The sequence below is a fragment of the Dichomitus squalens genome, assembly GCF_000275845.1.
Source record: "Dichomitus squalens LYAD-421 SS1 unplaced genomic scaffold DICSQscaffold_10, whole genome shotgun sequence".
Lineage (NCBI taxonomy): Eukaryota > Fungi > Basidiomycota > Agaricomycetes > Polyporales > Polyporaceae > Dichomitus > Dichomitus squalens.
The window spans coordinates 957,516-971,817 of record NW_006766892.1 but is presented as its reverse complement, the minus strand read 5'-3'; the positions used below and the strand labels follow the sequence as shown (position 1 = coordinate 971,817).

At 56.6% G+C, this 14,302-nt stretch overlaps 5 protein-coding genes across 5 annotated transcripts; 2 read left to right on the top strand and 3 right to left on the bottom strand.

Annotated features, from left to right (window-relative positions):
• Positions 1 to 560: 560 nt before the first annotated feature.
• Positions 561 to 3,798, bottom strand: DICSQDRAFT_169462 (Zn-dependent exopeptidase; the record flags this gene model as incomplete). The annotated part of the gene is made up of 8 exons (XM_007365072.1): positions 561 to 691; positions 849 to 1,608; positions 1,664 to 1,932; positions 1,985 to 2,269; positions 2,328 to 2,420; positions 2,477 to 2,846; positions 2,904 to 3,441; positions 3,515 to 3,798. The coding sequence occupies 8 exons, from the start codon at positions 3,796 to 3,798 to the stop codon at positions 561 to 563; spliced, it is 2,730 nt and encodes a 909-aa protein (XP_007365134.1).
• A 634-nt stretch (positions 3,799 to 4,432) lies between these two features.
• On the bottom strand, positions 4,433 to 5,866 carry DICSQDRAFT_169461 (uncharacterized protein; the record flags this gene model as incomplete). The annotated part of the gene is made up of 6 exons (XM_007365071.1): positions 4,433 to 4,477; positions 4,532 to 4,651; positions 4,710 to 4,739; positions 4,801 to 4,881; positions 4,940 to 5,729; positions 5,784 to 5,866. 6 exons carry the CDS (start codon positions 5,864 to 5,866, stop codon positions 4,433 to 4,435), a joined length of 1,149 nt encoding a protein of 382 aa, XP_007365133.1.
• Positions 5,867 to 6,221: 355 nt separating this feature from the next.
• Positions 6,222 to 7,736, bottom strand: DICSQDRAFT_136006 (uncharacterized protein). Its single transcript, XM_007365070.1, has 6 exons — positions 7,559 to 7,736; positions 6,911 to 7,502; positions 6,769 to 6,849; positions 6,683 to 6,712; positions 6,509 to 6,628; positions 6,222 to 6,450 (listed from the first exon to the last, which is right to left on the bottom strand). The coding sequence occupies exons 1-6, from the start codon at positions 7,594 to 7,596 to the stop codon at positions 6,403 to 6,405; spliced, it is 909 nt and encodes a 302-aa protein (XP_007365132.1). The 5' UTR covers positions 7,597 to 7,736; the 3' UTR covers positions 6,222 to 6,402.
• A 2,316-nt stretch (positions 7,737 to 10,052) lies between these two features.
• Positions 10,053 to 11,545, top strand: DICSQDRAFT_136005 (Clavaminate synthase-like protein). The gene is made up of 5 exons (XM_007365069.1): positions 10,053 to 10,243; positions 10,303 to 10,473; positions 10,535 to 11,017; positions 11,071 to 11,130; positions 11,185 to 11,545. The coding sequence occupies exons 1-5, from the start codon at positions 10,106 to 10,108 to the stop codon at positions 11,464 to 11,466; spliced, it is 1,134 nt and encodes a 377-aa protein (XP_007365131.1). The 5' UTR covers positions 10,053 to 10,105; the 3' UTR covers positions 11,467 to 11,545.
• Positions 11,546 to 11,782: 237 nt separating this feature from the next.
• DICSQDRAFT_154787 (uncharacterized protein) lies at positions 11,783 to 13,477 on the top strand (the record flags this gene model as incomplete). The annotated part of the gene is made up of 6 exons (XM_007365068.1): positions 11,783 to 12,237; positions 12,296 to 12,386; positions 12,448 to 12,626; positions 12,683 to 12,848; positions 12,899 to 12,994; positions 13,075 to 13,477. The coding sequence occupies 6 exons, from the start codon at positions 11,783 to 11,785 to the stop codon at positions 13,363 to 13,365; spliced, it is 1,278 nt and encodes a 425-aa protein (XP_007365130.1). The 3' UTR covers positions 13,366 to 13,477.
• Positions 13,478 to 14,302: the final 825 nt, after the last annotated feature.

Sequence of the window (14,302 nt, the reverse complement as noted above, 5' to 3'; positions counted from 1 at the left end):
CGCCGGGCTGGTGAAGGAAGACGTGAGCGGTCAATGACATCATGGGTGGCATATGTCAGGACTTCGCGAGTCTGCGACAAAGTAACTCCTCATTGAATATTGATCGCGCGGACGGCTTCCTGCGTACTCAACATCGCTCGAGGGGATCGTAGCGCCGCGGCATCAGACGTGGAAGGTACGGGGGTGCGTTGAAGACCGTAAGTTATGGACGGCTCTCCGAGAAGGAAGGCGCACAGCTTATTCGGGCATCCGTCTCCTTGTCTGTCGCGTGACATAACCCGACTCCACGCCCATTTCGATCGCATCGCGCGTTTCGGCACCCGCCGGGCCTCACTGCGAGAACGAATCCTTAGGCCTCCTAGTCAGCGGCCACTAACCACCTCCGAGTCGCTTTGGGTACACGCATACCAATTCACCCATCATATCTATACAAACAAAACACAGGCAAAGTGAGCGCAACGCACATCGCAGGCTGGGATGTATGAGGGTTACAATATCCAGCAACGCACGGCAAGCACACACGCCCATTGCCAGTGCAAACCTCCCTCTAAAGGCATCTCCTACACTTTGATCGTCTCCGTCAGCTTGTCTAATAGCGCCCCAACTCGTCTCGCCTCCTGTTCCGCCAGCGTCGCATTCACATCAATGGTTAACGCCTCCGTAATCGACGGCAGAGTCGTCGCTCCGTAACCTACGAATAAAACTTATCAGTACCGTGTCCCATCCCTCCTGCGGCTCTCCGCCGCATTCAAGCGAGATCGCATACCGCGCGCCGGCGCAGCACCGAGGCCCTGCCCGATGGCATCGCAATCCACGAAACACATAGGAGTAGCGGAAATTCCACATACCGAGCCACTTGCCAGGCGCGACACCCAAGTGCCTGTACCACCCCCGGTCCTTGATGCCCTCCTCCGAGATGAACCCCCGTTCGAACGCGACCAGCTTAGCGTTCGCCGCCTGCACTCGCTGCGCCGCCTTGACGAACTTGCCGATCGGGCCCCGCGGCGGACCTCCGTGACCAAAGATCTTTTCCAAGAGTTTCTTCAGCCAGCCCGGGAGCGGGAGGCCGTTGATGCGCGAGCTGTGGCCGTGGTGGTGAAGGGCGCATCTCGAGTGTCCGTGTCCGGACGGGTGCGGGTGTCCCTCCTCACTGTCGGGATGAGGAACGACGTCCCCGTCGACGTGCGCATGCGGGTGTGCATGGCGGTGCGCGTGCGCCTCGTGATGCGGGATCTTGTCGAGCAGTTCGCGGAATGCCTTCTCCGCCTCCTCCTTCTCCTCGTCGAGCGCCTTGCTCGCTGCCTGCAGACGCCCAATGCTCCTCCGCAGCCCAGAGAAGTCGGCAGTCGTGCTCAGCGCCGCGTTGATGTCTTCGACCGCGTCTAGGTAGCTGTCCAGCTCGTGCGCGTAGTGGGTCGTGTTGAGCGGGAGGATGATCGAGTCGGCCAGACGGAGCGCGACGACACCGAGATGCTTCGCGACGGCAGCGTGGCGGAAGAAGCCAGGGTCAGCGTACCTTTCCTGCCACAACTGCGAGTCGTAGACGGAGTGGTAGTGGTACACGGCGTCGGTCAGCGTTGATTCGAAGTTTTGGTTCATGCTCGCGACCTAGTCAACAAATTAGCCAGCTATCGGTGTCGTTGCAAGCAGGGACGCCACTTACACCGAGATGTTGGAGGAGCGCCGTCCAGTCGCTACCGGATCCCAGAGGAGTGATGCCCAAGTCAGATTGTGTGTGCAGTTTTCGCTCCGAGAACACCGCCGCGCTCTCGGCGTCCACGAAGCCGTCATATGGACCAACATCATGACGCGCGTCCCATAGCGTCCGAGTGGGATCGGTCGGGTGTGGGACCTTCAGCGCGACATCGCGGATCAAATGCGCGAGCGATGGGGATGCGCCAACTGACCACTGAGACCCACCAGTAGATACGTCTGTGTCAGAAATAACATGAGTATATACATTCCTTGATATGCAGGTACTGACCAAGGTTGATATATGCAACGACGTTCTCGGTGATCCATTCCGGGAAGTCCTCCGCCCACTCAGTGCTGCCAATCAGGCCATACTGCAGATCAAGGCCGACGTTAGACACGTATAATTTATAGGACGACGCTGGAGAGACAGTCGGTACCTCCTCAGCATCCCAACTAGCGAACACGACGTTTCGCAGGGGCCGCCAGCCTTTCCTCAAGAGAGCACCATATCCGCGGACGACCTCGTGAATGGACACGGTACCAGATGTCGGGTCAGTAGCACCCATCACCCAAGCTTTTGACTCGTCAGTACAACGAGGTGAGACGAATCATATATTAGTCATGGAACGCACCATCACGGTGGCAGCCGATCAAGACAGTCTCGTTCTTGATGTGACCAGGGAGGACAGCCAGTGTGTTCCAGATGGGGATGACCTTGGTATCGACTACACAACAAAATCAGTATACAAGTCAAGTATCAATTCAATATTACTCCACATACCATGGTTCACGAGCTTGACCTTCTTCTCACTAGCTTTTCCGTTCAACGTGAGCGCAGCTTTGACATCTTTACCGGAAATTTCCTTGAGAAGGCGTTGAGCATTCTCCCAAGAGATAGGCAAGCTAGGGATTTTGGGGATGTTCTCGCCATCAGTGCGGGTCGCGTTCTCGTAAGCGGGAGCGTCAGGAGTGGTGGGGTCTCCAGGGTACAACGAGATAAACTGCACGCTGCCACGCTGCACGGCTGTCGGGTTCCGCGCTGGGCCTTCGGGGTATGGCTTGTAACCGTTCTCGACAGTAACAACACCATCGTCGCGCGGGTCATCGTAAATGAGCACGCCGACAGCTCCAAGCTCTTGTGCTCCTTTGATCTGCCATTATGGAATCAAGTTGAGAGAAGCTCGATATCTGGTGAGCGGTTGACATACCTTTAGGCCGCGGAATACACCGCCATAGCGCGCGAGGACAAGCTTTCCCGTAAGGTTCACCCCCTTGGCGATGAGCTCATCGTAATCCTCCTTCCTGCCGTAGTTCACGTACACGAGCTGGCCCTCCACTTCGCCGTCCGCACTCAAACCGTGGAATGTGGGTACAGCGTCGCGGTACTTGGCCGCGTCTGGATCGTGTGGGTCTCCATCCTCCACCAAGTCGGCCTCCCACTCAGGCTTACCGTCCTCCCCGAGGATGGATAGTGCCCGGTCAAGCGGAGTGTTCATGACTGGAAAGTATTGGTCGATCCAAGCCTTCGGATGGTGGTACTTGGGGATGTCGAGGGTCGCCGAACGCGACTCATGAGTGCCTGCATGGTAGAGAGGGATATCCTCGGATGCGTGGATACCAAACTCGTCCTGGAAGAGCTTTAGGATGACCTTGGCATCGTTGAGATCCTCGACGGAGCCTGCGACGTGCGGGTGCGTGGCGTACTCGCGCGAGATAGCGAGCGCAGAACCAGGGTCCGGAATCGAGCTGCATTTGAGTAGGTCAGATAATCATGAGGCTCGCAGCACTCGCAACAGCTGTAGGGGCAAATGGGACGTACAGATAGAATTCCTCAACCTTCTCAGGGCTGAGCGGGCCGCGTTGCTTCCATGCAGCCTTCTTAGCCCAGTAAAGACTCTCATGGTGGTGCTCATCGTGCTGCATCGGTGCAAGGACATGCATGGCAACCGTGTATGCACCATAAATGACAAGCACAACAACCAAGTTCCTCAGGCCCCTCCACTGGCGCGGGCCCCACCAAACACGAGAACGCTTGGGCTCCTCCTCATTCTGCTCGTCGCGGTTGAGAAGAAGAATCTTCTCCGGATCGTGGTTTTCCTTCATCGCGGAGGCCGAGGTGCAAGAAAGGTGGGAGTCATATACGAAATGGCTGGGTATACATATGTAATGGTGCCTGGGAACGAGCAATGTCCGACCGCGCGGCCGCACGCTTCGATAGCGCAATGGCGCGCGAGTATCGCCGGGATTCCTCGGCCCGTGACATCATCGCGCAGATTCGTTCTCGCGTGAGGAATCGTGACCGCGTTCGACCGTCTCTATAGCCGGACCAGGCCGCTTGGCCGACTCAAGTCCATTCCAGCGAATTCACGTCAAGATTTTGTCACCCTCACTTTCTTGAACTACAAGGTACTACAACAATCAGAAGGAGGATGGACGCGTTCTGTCGGGCTGCGGCCGCCGGAGAGTCTGTCAATGCGCCCGGTGTGTATCATATCGGTGTCCAGACATATCATCTCATCCTACTACTACACGCATCCTAGCGACCAGAGGACACTTCATATGGAAGATTCTCATTGGTAAAGGCTCATCCTGATGTTATCACATATATAGGTTCAGGTCCATGCTAGATATTCAAACTGTGCCTCAGTGCGCCCTTTTCGCGCTGCAGCCCTACGCATGCGACCAGGAGTCCCAACATATTTTATGGTTCAGGAAGGATGGGTGACGACGCGTTACATCAGCACCATCCGTCTGGTACGTCCCACACGCCAGTCCGACCGTTCTAAATACTTAGTGTCGTCAGTGAGTCCGGAGATTGGGGCTGTGTGATTCATACCTTGTCTTCGCACGAATCAGGATGATCGAAGTGTATGCCGGATATGTCCGCGGGCGTGGTACGGCACATAAGATCCCAGTCATCACCGTGGCGCAGATTCATGAGCCTGGCTTCGTATCGCTGAAGCAAGTACAGTCACTATCGCAGATGGCTCAAGTCGAAAGGAACCACCACTCACCCGCATTCCGCTTCGACCAGGGCTACATCCCTACGATACAGATTCCAGTCAGCGAACCCTTCCACGAGAGTTTTAGAAAATTGTGATCTACCATATACCGGATTGGGTCCCAGTACGGGACACATTGCGGTTCGCCGAAGTTGACGTACCATGTTCCCCATATGTGACGTTTCTACCACAATTGCCAGGTGAGTTCTTGTCCATGTCGAACGAACACAGGACACGCTTACATCCCTCTGGCAATTGGCTGGCCCATCCATCCACTGACCGTTGATTTTGATGGGCATATCCATGCAGGCCTCGTGCCAGTCGACGTCTCCCGGAAGATCCCACAGATGCGCGGCGTACGGCCGCGTCCCGTACCCGCTGCACTGCCAGGTCGCCGCCCATGGTTCTGACCAGAATGCTCCCCTCCGCCTCCATTCGACATCCTTCCGGTGCTTCTCTTCTTCCCACCGCTCGCGGGCCCAACCCTCTTTCTCCCTGTCGAACGCCTCGCGCTCCTCACGCTGCTGGCGGGCCCAACCTTCCTTCTCCCTCTCGAGCGTTTCGTGCTCTTCCTGTTGCTGGCGGTGCCACTCCGCTTTGTCATTCTCGAGTGCCTCGCGCCCCTCCCGTTGGTCGCGTTCCCACTGCTCCTTGTCCCTCTCGTGTTCCTCCCGCTCGTGCTGGCGTGTTTCGCGTTCGCGGTCGACTTCGTACTGGTGTCGGGCCTTCTCTACCTCCCAGCGCTCCCTCTCCGCCCGCCACTTCACCCTATTAGCAGCTTTCTGGGCGAGGGAGACGTCGTCCACGAGCGTCGACATGTATCCGGTGTTCTGGCCCATAACGACTACGAGTAGGAAGGCGAGAAGAACCCAGACGAGGACCGGAACCTTGCGAGACCGCTTGGACCGATAGGTCGAGGTGCTCCAGAGCGAAGACGTCTCGCTGGGTGCACCCGGCCGCATGCTGGGACCGGAGGTGCTGCAGGAATCGTAGGTTGCCGTGCCCTGCGTCGTAGACTGAGGGTACTGGGACCTATAACGATGTCTTCATTGACTATCGTGCCACAGTCGCTCCGGGAACACTCACGTGGAAGATATGGTACGGGAGGTATATGGGGGTGACTTGTACGGAGGAGGGGGCGAAGCGTAGCTACTGTAGCTTCTAGGCATCGTTTGCTCCAGTTCAAGTTGATCGGACTCGATCTACCTGCGGGGCCGATTCTGTTTGTTAGTCCAAGCTTAAGGAGTCGCAGGCTCTCGTGCAGAGAACTGCAGCAGCAATTCAACACTGACCGCCTGAGACGAGTGGGTGAACTGTGGTAAGCAGCGAGAATGTAGAGGGAGAGGGTCGGGCACAGCTTGTACTAGGGAAGGGGTGCTGCGGTAGCCTTTGTCCTAGCCCTTACACGTAACACAAGTAACGCTGATCCAGTTCGGCCGGTTCCGGCCTCAAGAAGCTCACCATAATCCATGGATGCATCATGAGGGCATCGGTGCCTTCACACAACAAGTTATGCGCATCCTGCGGTAGTTCAAAATACACTGCGTACAGCAACACGCGTAAAGACAGGACACCTGTGTGCAATGTGAACGCAAGTCCGGACCTCCAGAAAACCTCTCCTGAACCCAATTATAGATATCATCATGAGGGTCGTGTCTTATCGTGGGTGTCGTAGGAAAACGAGATAATCATCGATGTTGAAGCGCTAGAAGCAGGTATCATCGGGGACATCCCAGACCCCAGTCGCCCCAGCCTGTAGAACGCACTTCATGAGCACGAAGGATCAGAACTTGGCAACGAGTGCGACCTACCCTGTCCTCGCAGGCGGTGGGGTGGTCAAAGTGTATGCCGTTGATTGTAGCGGGCGTGGTGCTACACATCGCGTCCCAGTCATCCCGATGGGTGAGATTCATGAGGCGGGCCTCGTAACGCTAGGGATCGAGATGATGTTAGGTTCCATACGTACGCCTGTTCGCAACACTTACCCGCTTGCCAGACTGGGCTGAGCTGCAACCCTAGCGTGATGAATGCATCATTAGACTGGTTCACCACTATACCTCAGCTGACGTACCAAGTCACGAAGGGTGTCCCAGTAAGTAATGCATCGCGGCTCCTCGAAGTCGATGTACCAGGTAGCCCAAACCCCGTTCCGCTACACAAGCGTCAGCACAACGCCTCGCACGTACACATAGCCACCCGAGCGGCGAACTCACATCGCGCTGGCACCTCGCGGGCCTGTCGACCCAGCGCCCGTGGAACCTGTTCGGCATGTCCGCGCAGACCTCGTACCAGCCCAACTCCTCGGGGATGTCCAGCAGGCGCGCGTTGTACGCCCGCGCGCCGTACGCGCTGCACCGCTGGTTCCCCCACGCCTCCGACCAGTGCACGCCCTGCCGCATGCGCTCGACCTCCTTCTTGCGGAGCTCCTCGCTGCGGCGTTCCGCCGCCCACTGCGCGCGCTCGGCTTCGGCTTCGCGCATCCACTGCTCGCGCCTGTCCTGGAGCGCGACGAGCTCGTGCTGCCATGCGTGCATCTCGCGGACGTGCGTCGCGCGCTCGTGATTCCATACCGCCACTTCGCGGGCGTGGGCGTCTTGCTCGCGGCGCCATTCGTGACGGAGCGTGTTCTGCTTCTCGAGCGGGTCGTCGTCCAGCAGGAAGGAGAAGATGTTGAAGTGCTGTGCGAGGACGAGCACGTCTAGGTACACGAGGACGAGGACGAAGGCGATCTTCAGGCGGGAGATGCGAGCAGGGGGGCGAGGGCTGGCTTCATCCTTGGGGCTGTCCAATGGCCTCTTCTCATATCTGGAAGACCCCTTCGTTATACTACGAAGCAGCGTTGAGCACACATGGCGACTCACTTGTGAACAGTCTCATAAGGCGGTGGAGTAGAGCTCATTGTCGGATTGGTGGGTAGGTCACTGCCAATCCTGCTAAACGACAGTATATTGCCAGTTGAGACTCTCTACTCTTGGTGCTTGGTCGTGGCCGGGGGATGTCAGTAGAACAGGATTCTCCTCGCACGATGGGAAGAAAGGAGGAATGGCAACCACGGAAGTAGTACGCTCTCATGAGATGACCCATCTATATATGGTGCAGTTCACTTAAACGCCTCCACTTTTGTACGCAATTAAGCGCGCGCTTATGTGTCACGTGACTTGGCAGTACGCTCGAATCGGTTGTTGTTACTTACCAGGCTACACAGATGGAAGTGCAAGCCCAAGGAACCTCCATAGAGCCGTTATCCCATGACACAATAGTGTCTAAACCCTCCCATACATGGCCCAAGTTCAAGGATGCTGATCTGTACAGGCAATGGTATGGTATTATATAAGCATAAAATTACTCTTTGGGAATATAGACGCCCAGATCACGTGCCGTGGCAGAACTGGTACGGCCATTTTTGCCAGTTCTCACCCTATCGAGAAACCCCTTTGGGGATCGCTTCCTCTGTTCAATTCCTTGAAATTCACACAAAATTGACCGAAATCATGAATATCTGGAGGACTTATGACACGGCGCCTAACAGCGTACAAAAGTGGAGGCGTTTACAGCGCCTTGCATAAGTCCGTGAACGCGCGGATTTTTTCTCTCCGGCGCCTACCCTACCCGACCTGCCTAAACAGGCCATATCACAGTCACAGGGACTACTCCATGACAGCACATCACGGCCCCCAGGTAAATCCACAATGTTTAGAAGTATGGACATGAGTGCGGTACTTCCATGTCTGTATTTGATTTCCCATTGCCCCCCCAGGGGATCCTGTACCCTGATCTCAACAGGAGGTACCATAGTAAAGGACCTACGTACATCCCTTGGGCGGCCCGGGTGACGTTGCGTCAACTTGCGTGATAATCTCTGGTTCATATGTCTCGCTGTTGGTGGCGCTTCGCATCCCATGTACCGGTGAGTCCATGTGTGTGTCCAATTGTCGGTGAGTCAGTCCGGATATGTGCGATATTTTCACATATTGCTGTCGTAGTCTACTGCGCGCACGGCGTACCTCCTGTATCTTGTTGTAGATTACGTCATATCCTTGCAATATCACATTTCCAGTTATATGCCCAAATTGAGCCGATTCCCCACAACATGTGATTACATAAGGGTCCCTATTTGTGCAATCTAGCGAACGTCGGAACCAATCAAGCATGTCTGAAGATAGTCGTGAAAATTGAAGCTCTTTGGGGCAAGCGGTGGTGTCAATTGGCTTCAATTGGCCTGATTGGTTTTGAATATATTATACTATCCCTATTGGATTGCAGTGGAATCAGAGAGAACTTAGCATGCTTGTGACAATCGGATGGACAGCTTGGGCGACATATTCTTGAATGGCTTCGAACGTGCTGCAAGCCAATCATAATGCAGTTTTGCTGATGAATCGTTCTTTGTCAAAGGGCTGTAGAACCTCTGAGCAAGTACAACTTTCCCATTGCCGACCCTTCAGCGTCCTTTGGCACGTGTCGGCAAAGGGACAGGTTACGACTGTCCTGAAAACAAACCTCCGTTTCACGCGAAGGGATCCCGAGCGCTGCCCGTCGTTTCTGACCATGATGTGGCCTGTTAAGGCAGGTCGGGTAGGGTAGACGCCGGAGAGAAAAAATCCCGCGCGTTCACGGACTTATGCAAGGCGCTGTAAGTGAACTGCACCATAGATGCGGCGGGCGAACGTTCGCACGGCGCTTGACGGGAGCTGCCGTCTGGTGGAAGCCGCCTTGATATGGCTCTTGGCCCGAAGGTCAACAAAAAAACCCCGAGGCGGCAAGAGTACAGATTTGCGTTCAGCCTAGCATTAGCTGCAGCGACAAGACCAGAATCATCGCAATTGCAACAGCTTCCCACTCACCGGCCGCACTGCACCTGGCAGACAGACAAATTCGTTGGCAGCAGTCATGGCTCATCGGAAGTCAGCAAGCGCCCCTGGGACCACAGTTGTCTGAGTATATGTATACATAGGAGCCGTCCGAGGCTTCAGATAGGATCGTTTAAGAAGAGGGATGGTGATGGGTTTTTTTATGAGCTGCCTGGAAATGAGGTACATATGTTGACCATGGTCTCCGAGTTCAGATAAACAGCAGCGCGGTAGTCTCGTGACCAGACGTTCGGAGCTCCAAGCGGGAACGAAAAATCGGAGGTTCCCGAGCACCTCCCGATTTTTCGCATCCGCTTCACACTCCGAACGTCTGGTCACGAGACTAGCAGCGCGGCAGATCGGGCACCCGTTGGTAGCACAGCAGCATGCGGGGTGAATCTAGGCGCCCACGACCGATAAGGGCGCGTAAATCTCAAAGCCGTGCGTTCTCGACTGCTCCTCGTCCGATACATAACTCGGGCGCGAGCTGATTGCACCCTGCGCTCACTCTCCCCCCCTGCACTACACACCTGAGAGAACACCGGAGGCCAAACCAACATGCTCGCGGCCGCATCCTCTTGCCACTCGGTGCTCCCTACCATGCGGCGCATGATGTCCGCACCTGGCGTTTGGCCAGTATCGCAGGCCTCGCGTGCGGCCCTGCGCAAGTCGAGGACGTTTGCGACCATCTCCGAGGTGAGTCTCGCGCACCAGATAGACCCCCCCCCTGCGCATAGCCGAACCCCGAGCCCCAGGACGCCTTCCGCATCCCCATCATCGACTTCAGCAAGTATCGCGACGCGGCCACGGCGGCGGAGAAGGAGCGGACCGCGGAGGAGGTCGTGCGCGGGTTCACGGACGTCGGGTTTGTATACCTCAGCAACCACGGCATCCCCCAAGAGACCGTCCAGCAGGCGTTCCAGAAGGTGCGCAACATCTCACTGTCGCTTCCATCGCAGGCCCTCGTTGATAGAGCCGCGACGACAGAGCGCGGAGTTCTTCAAGCTGCCCATCGAGAAGAAGAGCGAGCTCGCGTGGCGCGACCCCCGTGCGAACCGCGGGTTCGTCCAGGTCGGGCGGGAGCGCGTGACGCAGTCCGCGGACGCGGACGAGATCAAGCAGCTGCGCGAGAAGGCGCCGGACTACAAGGAGTCGATGGAGATCGGGCGGGACTGGGACACGACGTACAAGAACTACTGGCCGCGGGAGGAGGACGCGCCGGGGTTCAGGCGGGCGATGCTCGGCTTCTTCCAGACTTGTCATGAGCTGCACGTGTCGGTGATGCGCGCGATCGCGGTCGGGCTGCGCCTGGACGAGGCGTTCTTCGACGACAAGATTAACGAGCAGTATCACAACTTGCGGCTGCTGTCGTACCCCCCTATCAAGACGCAGCTCCTGCACGGGGAGGGCCAGGCGCGGGCGGGCGCGCACTCGGACTATGGCACCTTGACGCTCCTGTTCCAGGACTCGGTACATGTCTCGTCCCGGTGCATTACAGCTGTTGGCTGATGCGAGTGTCTCAGGTTGGCGGTCTTGAAGTGCAGAATCCACATACTGGACAGTTCCAGCCCGCTACTCCTATCGTGAGCTCTTTGTGTAGCATGGCCGTTTCGCTTCGCTGACGACAAGTCACTCAGCCCGGGACCATTGTGATCAACGCGGGAGACTTGCTGGCGCGTTGGAGCAACGACGTGCTGCGGTCGACGCTGCACCGGGTGGTCGCGCCTCCTGCGAAGGCGATCAGCGACACGGAGGGTATCACGCCCGCTCGGCAGTCGATCGCGTTCTTCTGCAATCCCAACCAGGGTGCGGAGATCTCGTGTCTGCCCACTTGTCTGACGGGGAACGGACAGGCAAAGTACCCGCCTGTGACGACTGAGGAGTATATCGTGGGCAGGCTGAAGGCGACGTATGTGTAGGGAAGCGTCTGTCTGCGCGGCGTGTAGATCTTGTATCTCGGGATTTCCGATTTGTTTAAATATCAGCTGCCTTGGCATTGTTTCGTGCGTTTCGAGAGTGAATGAGGCTGACAGGCGAAGAGTACTAACTCTTTGGTGACGCGATGTGTAACGGTGCACGTGCGACATGGTCACGCGCCACCTCACAGCTCGGCGTGCCGGACGCGCGTACAGCATAGAATACGATGTAAGGTTGCGTCGCTTCATCTGCTCAGTGCTCCAGCTACCAGCGATCAAAACGCGTACTTTGCTTCCACCCACAGCGTATCGCCCTCCCATGGCACTCCATACAAGCACCTTCATCTCGCGCAACACCGCCGACCTTCTGGCGCACATATCCCACCTCCGTCCTACCCTCTCCGCTCACCCCCTTCTCTACACAATCTCCGTCTCCCAGCTCACCGATCCTGCCCAACTCTCCCAGCTCGTCTCGTCTGTGCAGTCCATATCCAGCAACTCTGTCGGCTCTCTGTCCGCGCCTATCCCGTCTGCCCGCTCCGCTTGGCAGCAGCGCACCGCGCTATCTCTTGCCTCCTTTGACGACGCGCATGCCACCCTCTTCCGGAGTGCAATTCCTGGCAGGAAAGCGGCACAGGTCGGGAGGTGGCATGCCATCCACCAGAAGGAGAAGGAGCCCGACAACATGGATTATAGTCAACACATCGACTGGGAGAATGCGCTCGCCGACTCTCATCAAGGCAGCACGCTTCCTTCTGCTCTCCAGTCCTTGTCGTGAGCACATCCGATGTTCTGTACGTTGTGCGACGAACTGATCTGTACGCGAGTGCAGCGCCGACTCTGTCAACGGCGTCCTCTATCTCAGCGACAAGGCTCCCGAAGGTCTCACCAGCGCGCTAGGCAAATATCGCAATGCAACCAAGGTCGGTGCAACCTCGTCGTGAGCGGCGGGAAGATAGGCACTCACCCCTCCCATCTCGAAAGCTAGCATTCATTGGCACGTCAACGCCCTTCGTGACCGGGAGACCGTACACGCTCTTCCACAACGACGCCGTATATTCCGATGGCGCCGTAGGCGTGTGCCTATCAACGCCTACGCTGCCTAGCCTGCGCAGCGATTTCCCGGGGCTGGAAGCTGTCACCCGCCCAATGCTAGTGACGAGGTGGGCGCATACGGCCTGCAGTAGCGTACGCGCTTGACTCACAGAAACGCTCTCAGCACGGAAGGCAACCTGGTCAATGCCCTGGACAGCGCGAACCCGTCCCGCCTCCTCTTACATGCCTTGCAAAACCACCCTGCTGCCCCGACCCCTGAGAACCAGAACGTCCCCAAAGAGCTACGGGTATACATCGGGACGCTCAATCAGCACAAAGGCGTCTACGAGGTCCGTTGGCCCTCTCTGTTCGCGCTGTCGCGCTCACTCTTCGTGCGTAGGTGTCCCAGCTGTTCTACGTCATGTCTGGCGACCCCTCCAGGGGGTCCATAGCCCTCGACAGCGACACCGCTCCGGCCGAGGGCTCGCTCGTCCAGGTACGTCCCCCCCTCTCCCTCTCTCGCGTGCAGCACCTCATTCTTGCTTGGCCCCACTCAACCCTCCTCTGCAACCCCAGTTCTTCGTGCTGCCTCCATCGGCGAAAGCAGATGTGCTGGGCGAAGCGCAGCGCCGGTCCGGCGCGCCTCGAAGCCTGACGTTCGCCACCACCTCCGTCGAGGAGCTCAGCGCCGCCTCGCCTGCGGAGGACGAGGATGGCCCGGAGGACGACACGGTGGTCCTGCCGGACGTGTTCCTCGCTGCGTCCGAGAACGGGTGCCTTGTCAGCCGGGCAGGGGAGAGCGGGAGCGAGAAGCCTTGGAAGTCCGTCGTCCCTGGTGGCCTGACGAGCTTGCGCTGGTCGGTGTGATGCCATAGGTGTCTCTCGGCGATTTGTACGTAGCCACGAACCGGTCAGAATGTAATGTGGATTGCAAGCTACCGTCGGCACCAGTAGTATCCAGTCTTGTATTACAACCGCCCACTAACCTGCTGCTCAGGTTGTGTATTCCGTGTACGTATATTGTACAATACAATTGATTACAGCTCCGTCTACGCACTCAGGTAATGCAAGCTTGTGAAAGCTTGTCCATACAGTGGAAACACTAGCACGGCTTGTAATCGACGTTGTAAGAGCCTGTAATATTGTATACACGCAGCCAGGCCAGTATAACACTCTTGTAATAGAAGCGTACCTTTGTAATAGCAGCTTGTTAAAGCTTGTCTAAGCGGCGGACGTGCCTTTGTAATAGAAGCTTGTTGAAGCTTGTCTAAGCGGCGGAATCCATAACAGGGCTTGTAGTCGACTTTGTCAAAGCCTGTATATATTGTATATACGCCGCTACGCCTGCACGGGACTACTCTGAACGTTGTGAACGCTTGTATATATTGCACATACGCCGATGGGCTAGTATAGGACTTCTGTAATAGAGGCTTGTCAAAGCTTGTTCAAAGGCCGAAGCCTGAGCAGGGCTTGTAATCGATTCTGTGAAAGGTTGTATGCATTGTATATACACCAATAGGCTTGTATGAGGCTATTGTAATTGATTGTTCAAAGCATCGGGTGATCCAGGGCTTGTACATTGCCTCGGGTGAGCCTTGTAAATTGAGCTGTCAAAGATTGTGAATGTTCTTGGAGTGACTGTGGGCTTGTACAGGGTGCTGGGTAATTGTATTATTGTTGAACAGGCGCTGGTTTACACAGCTTGCCTAATACAGCCGTCACAAGATATGGAACGGCACAGCCGGTTACTGCAATAACCGAGGCTGTACTACTCATGTGGTACACACACAGCTTCGCTGTGTAC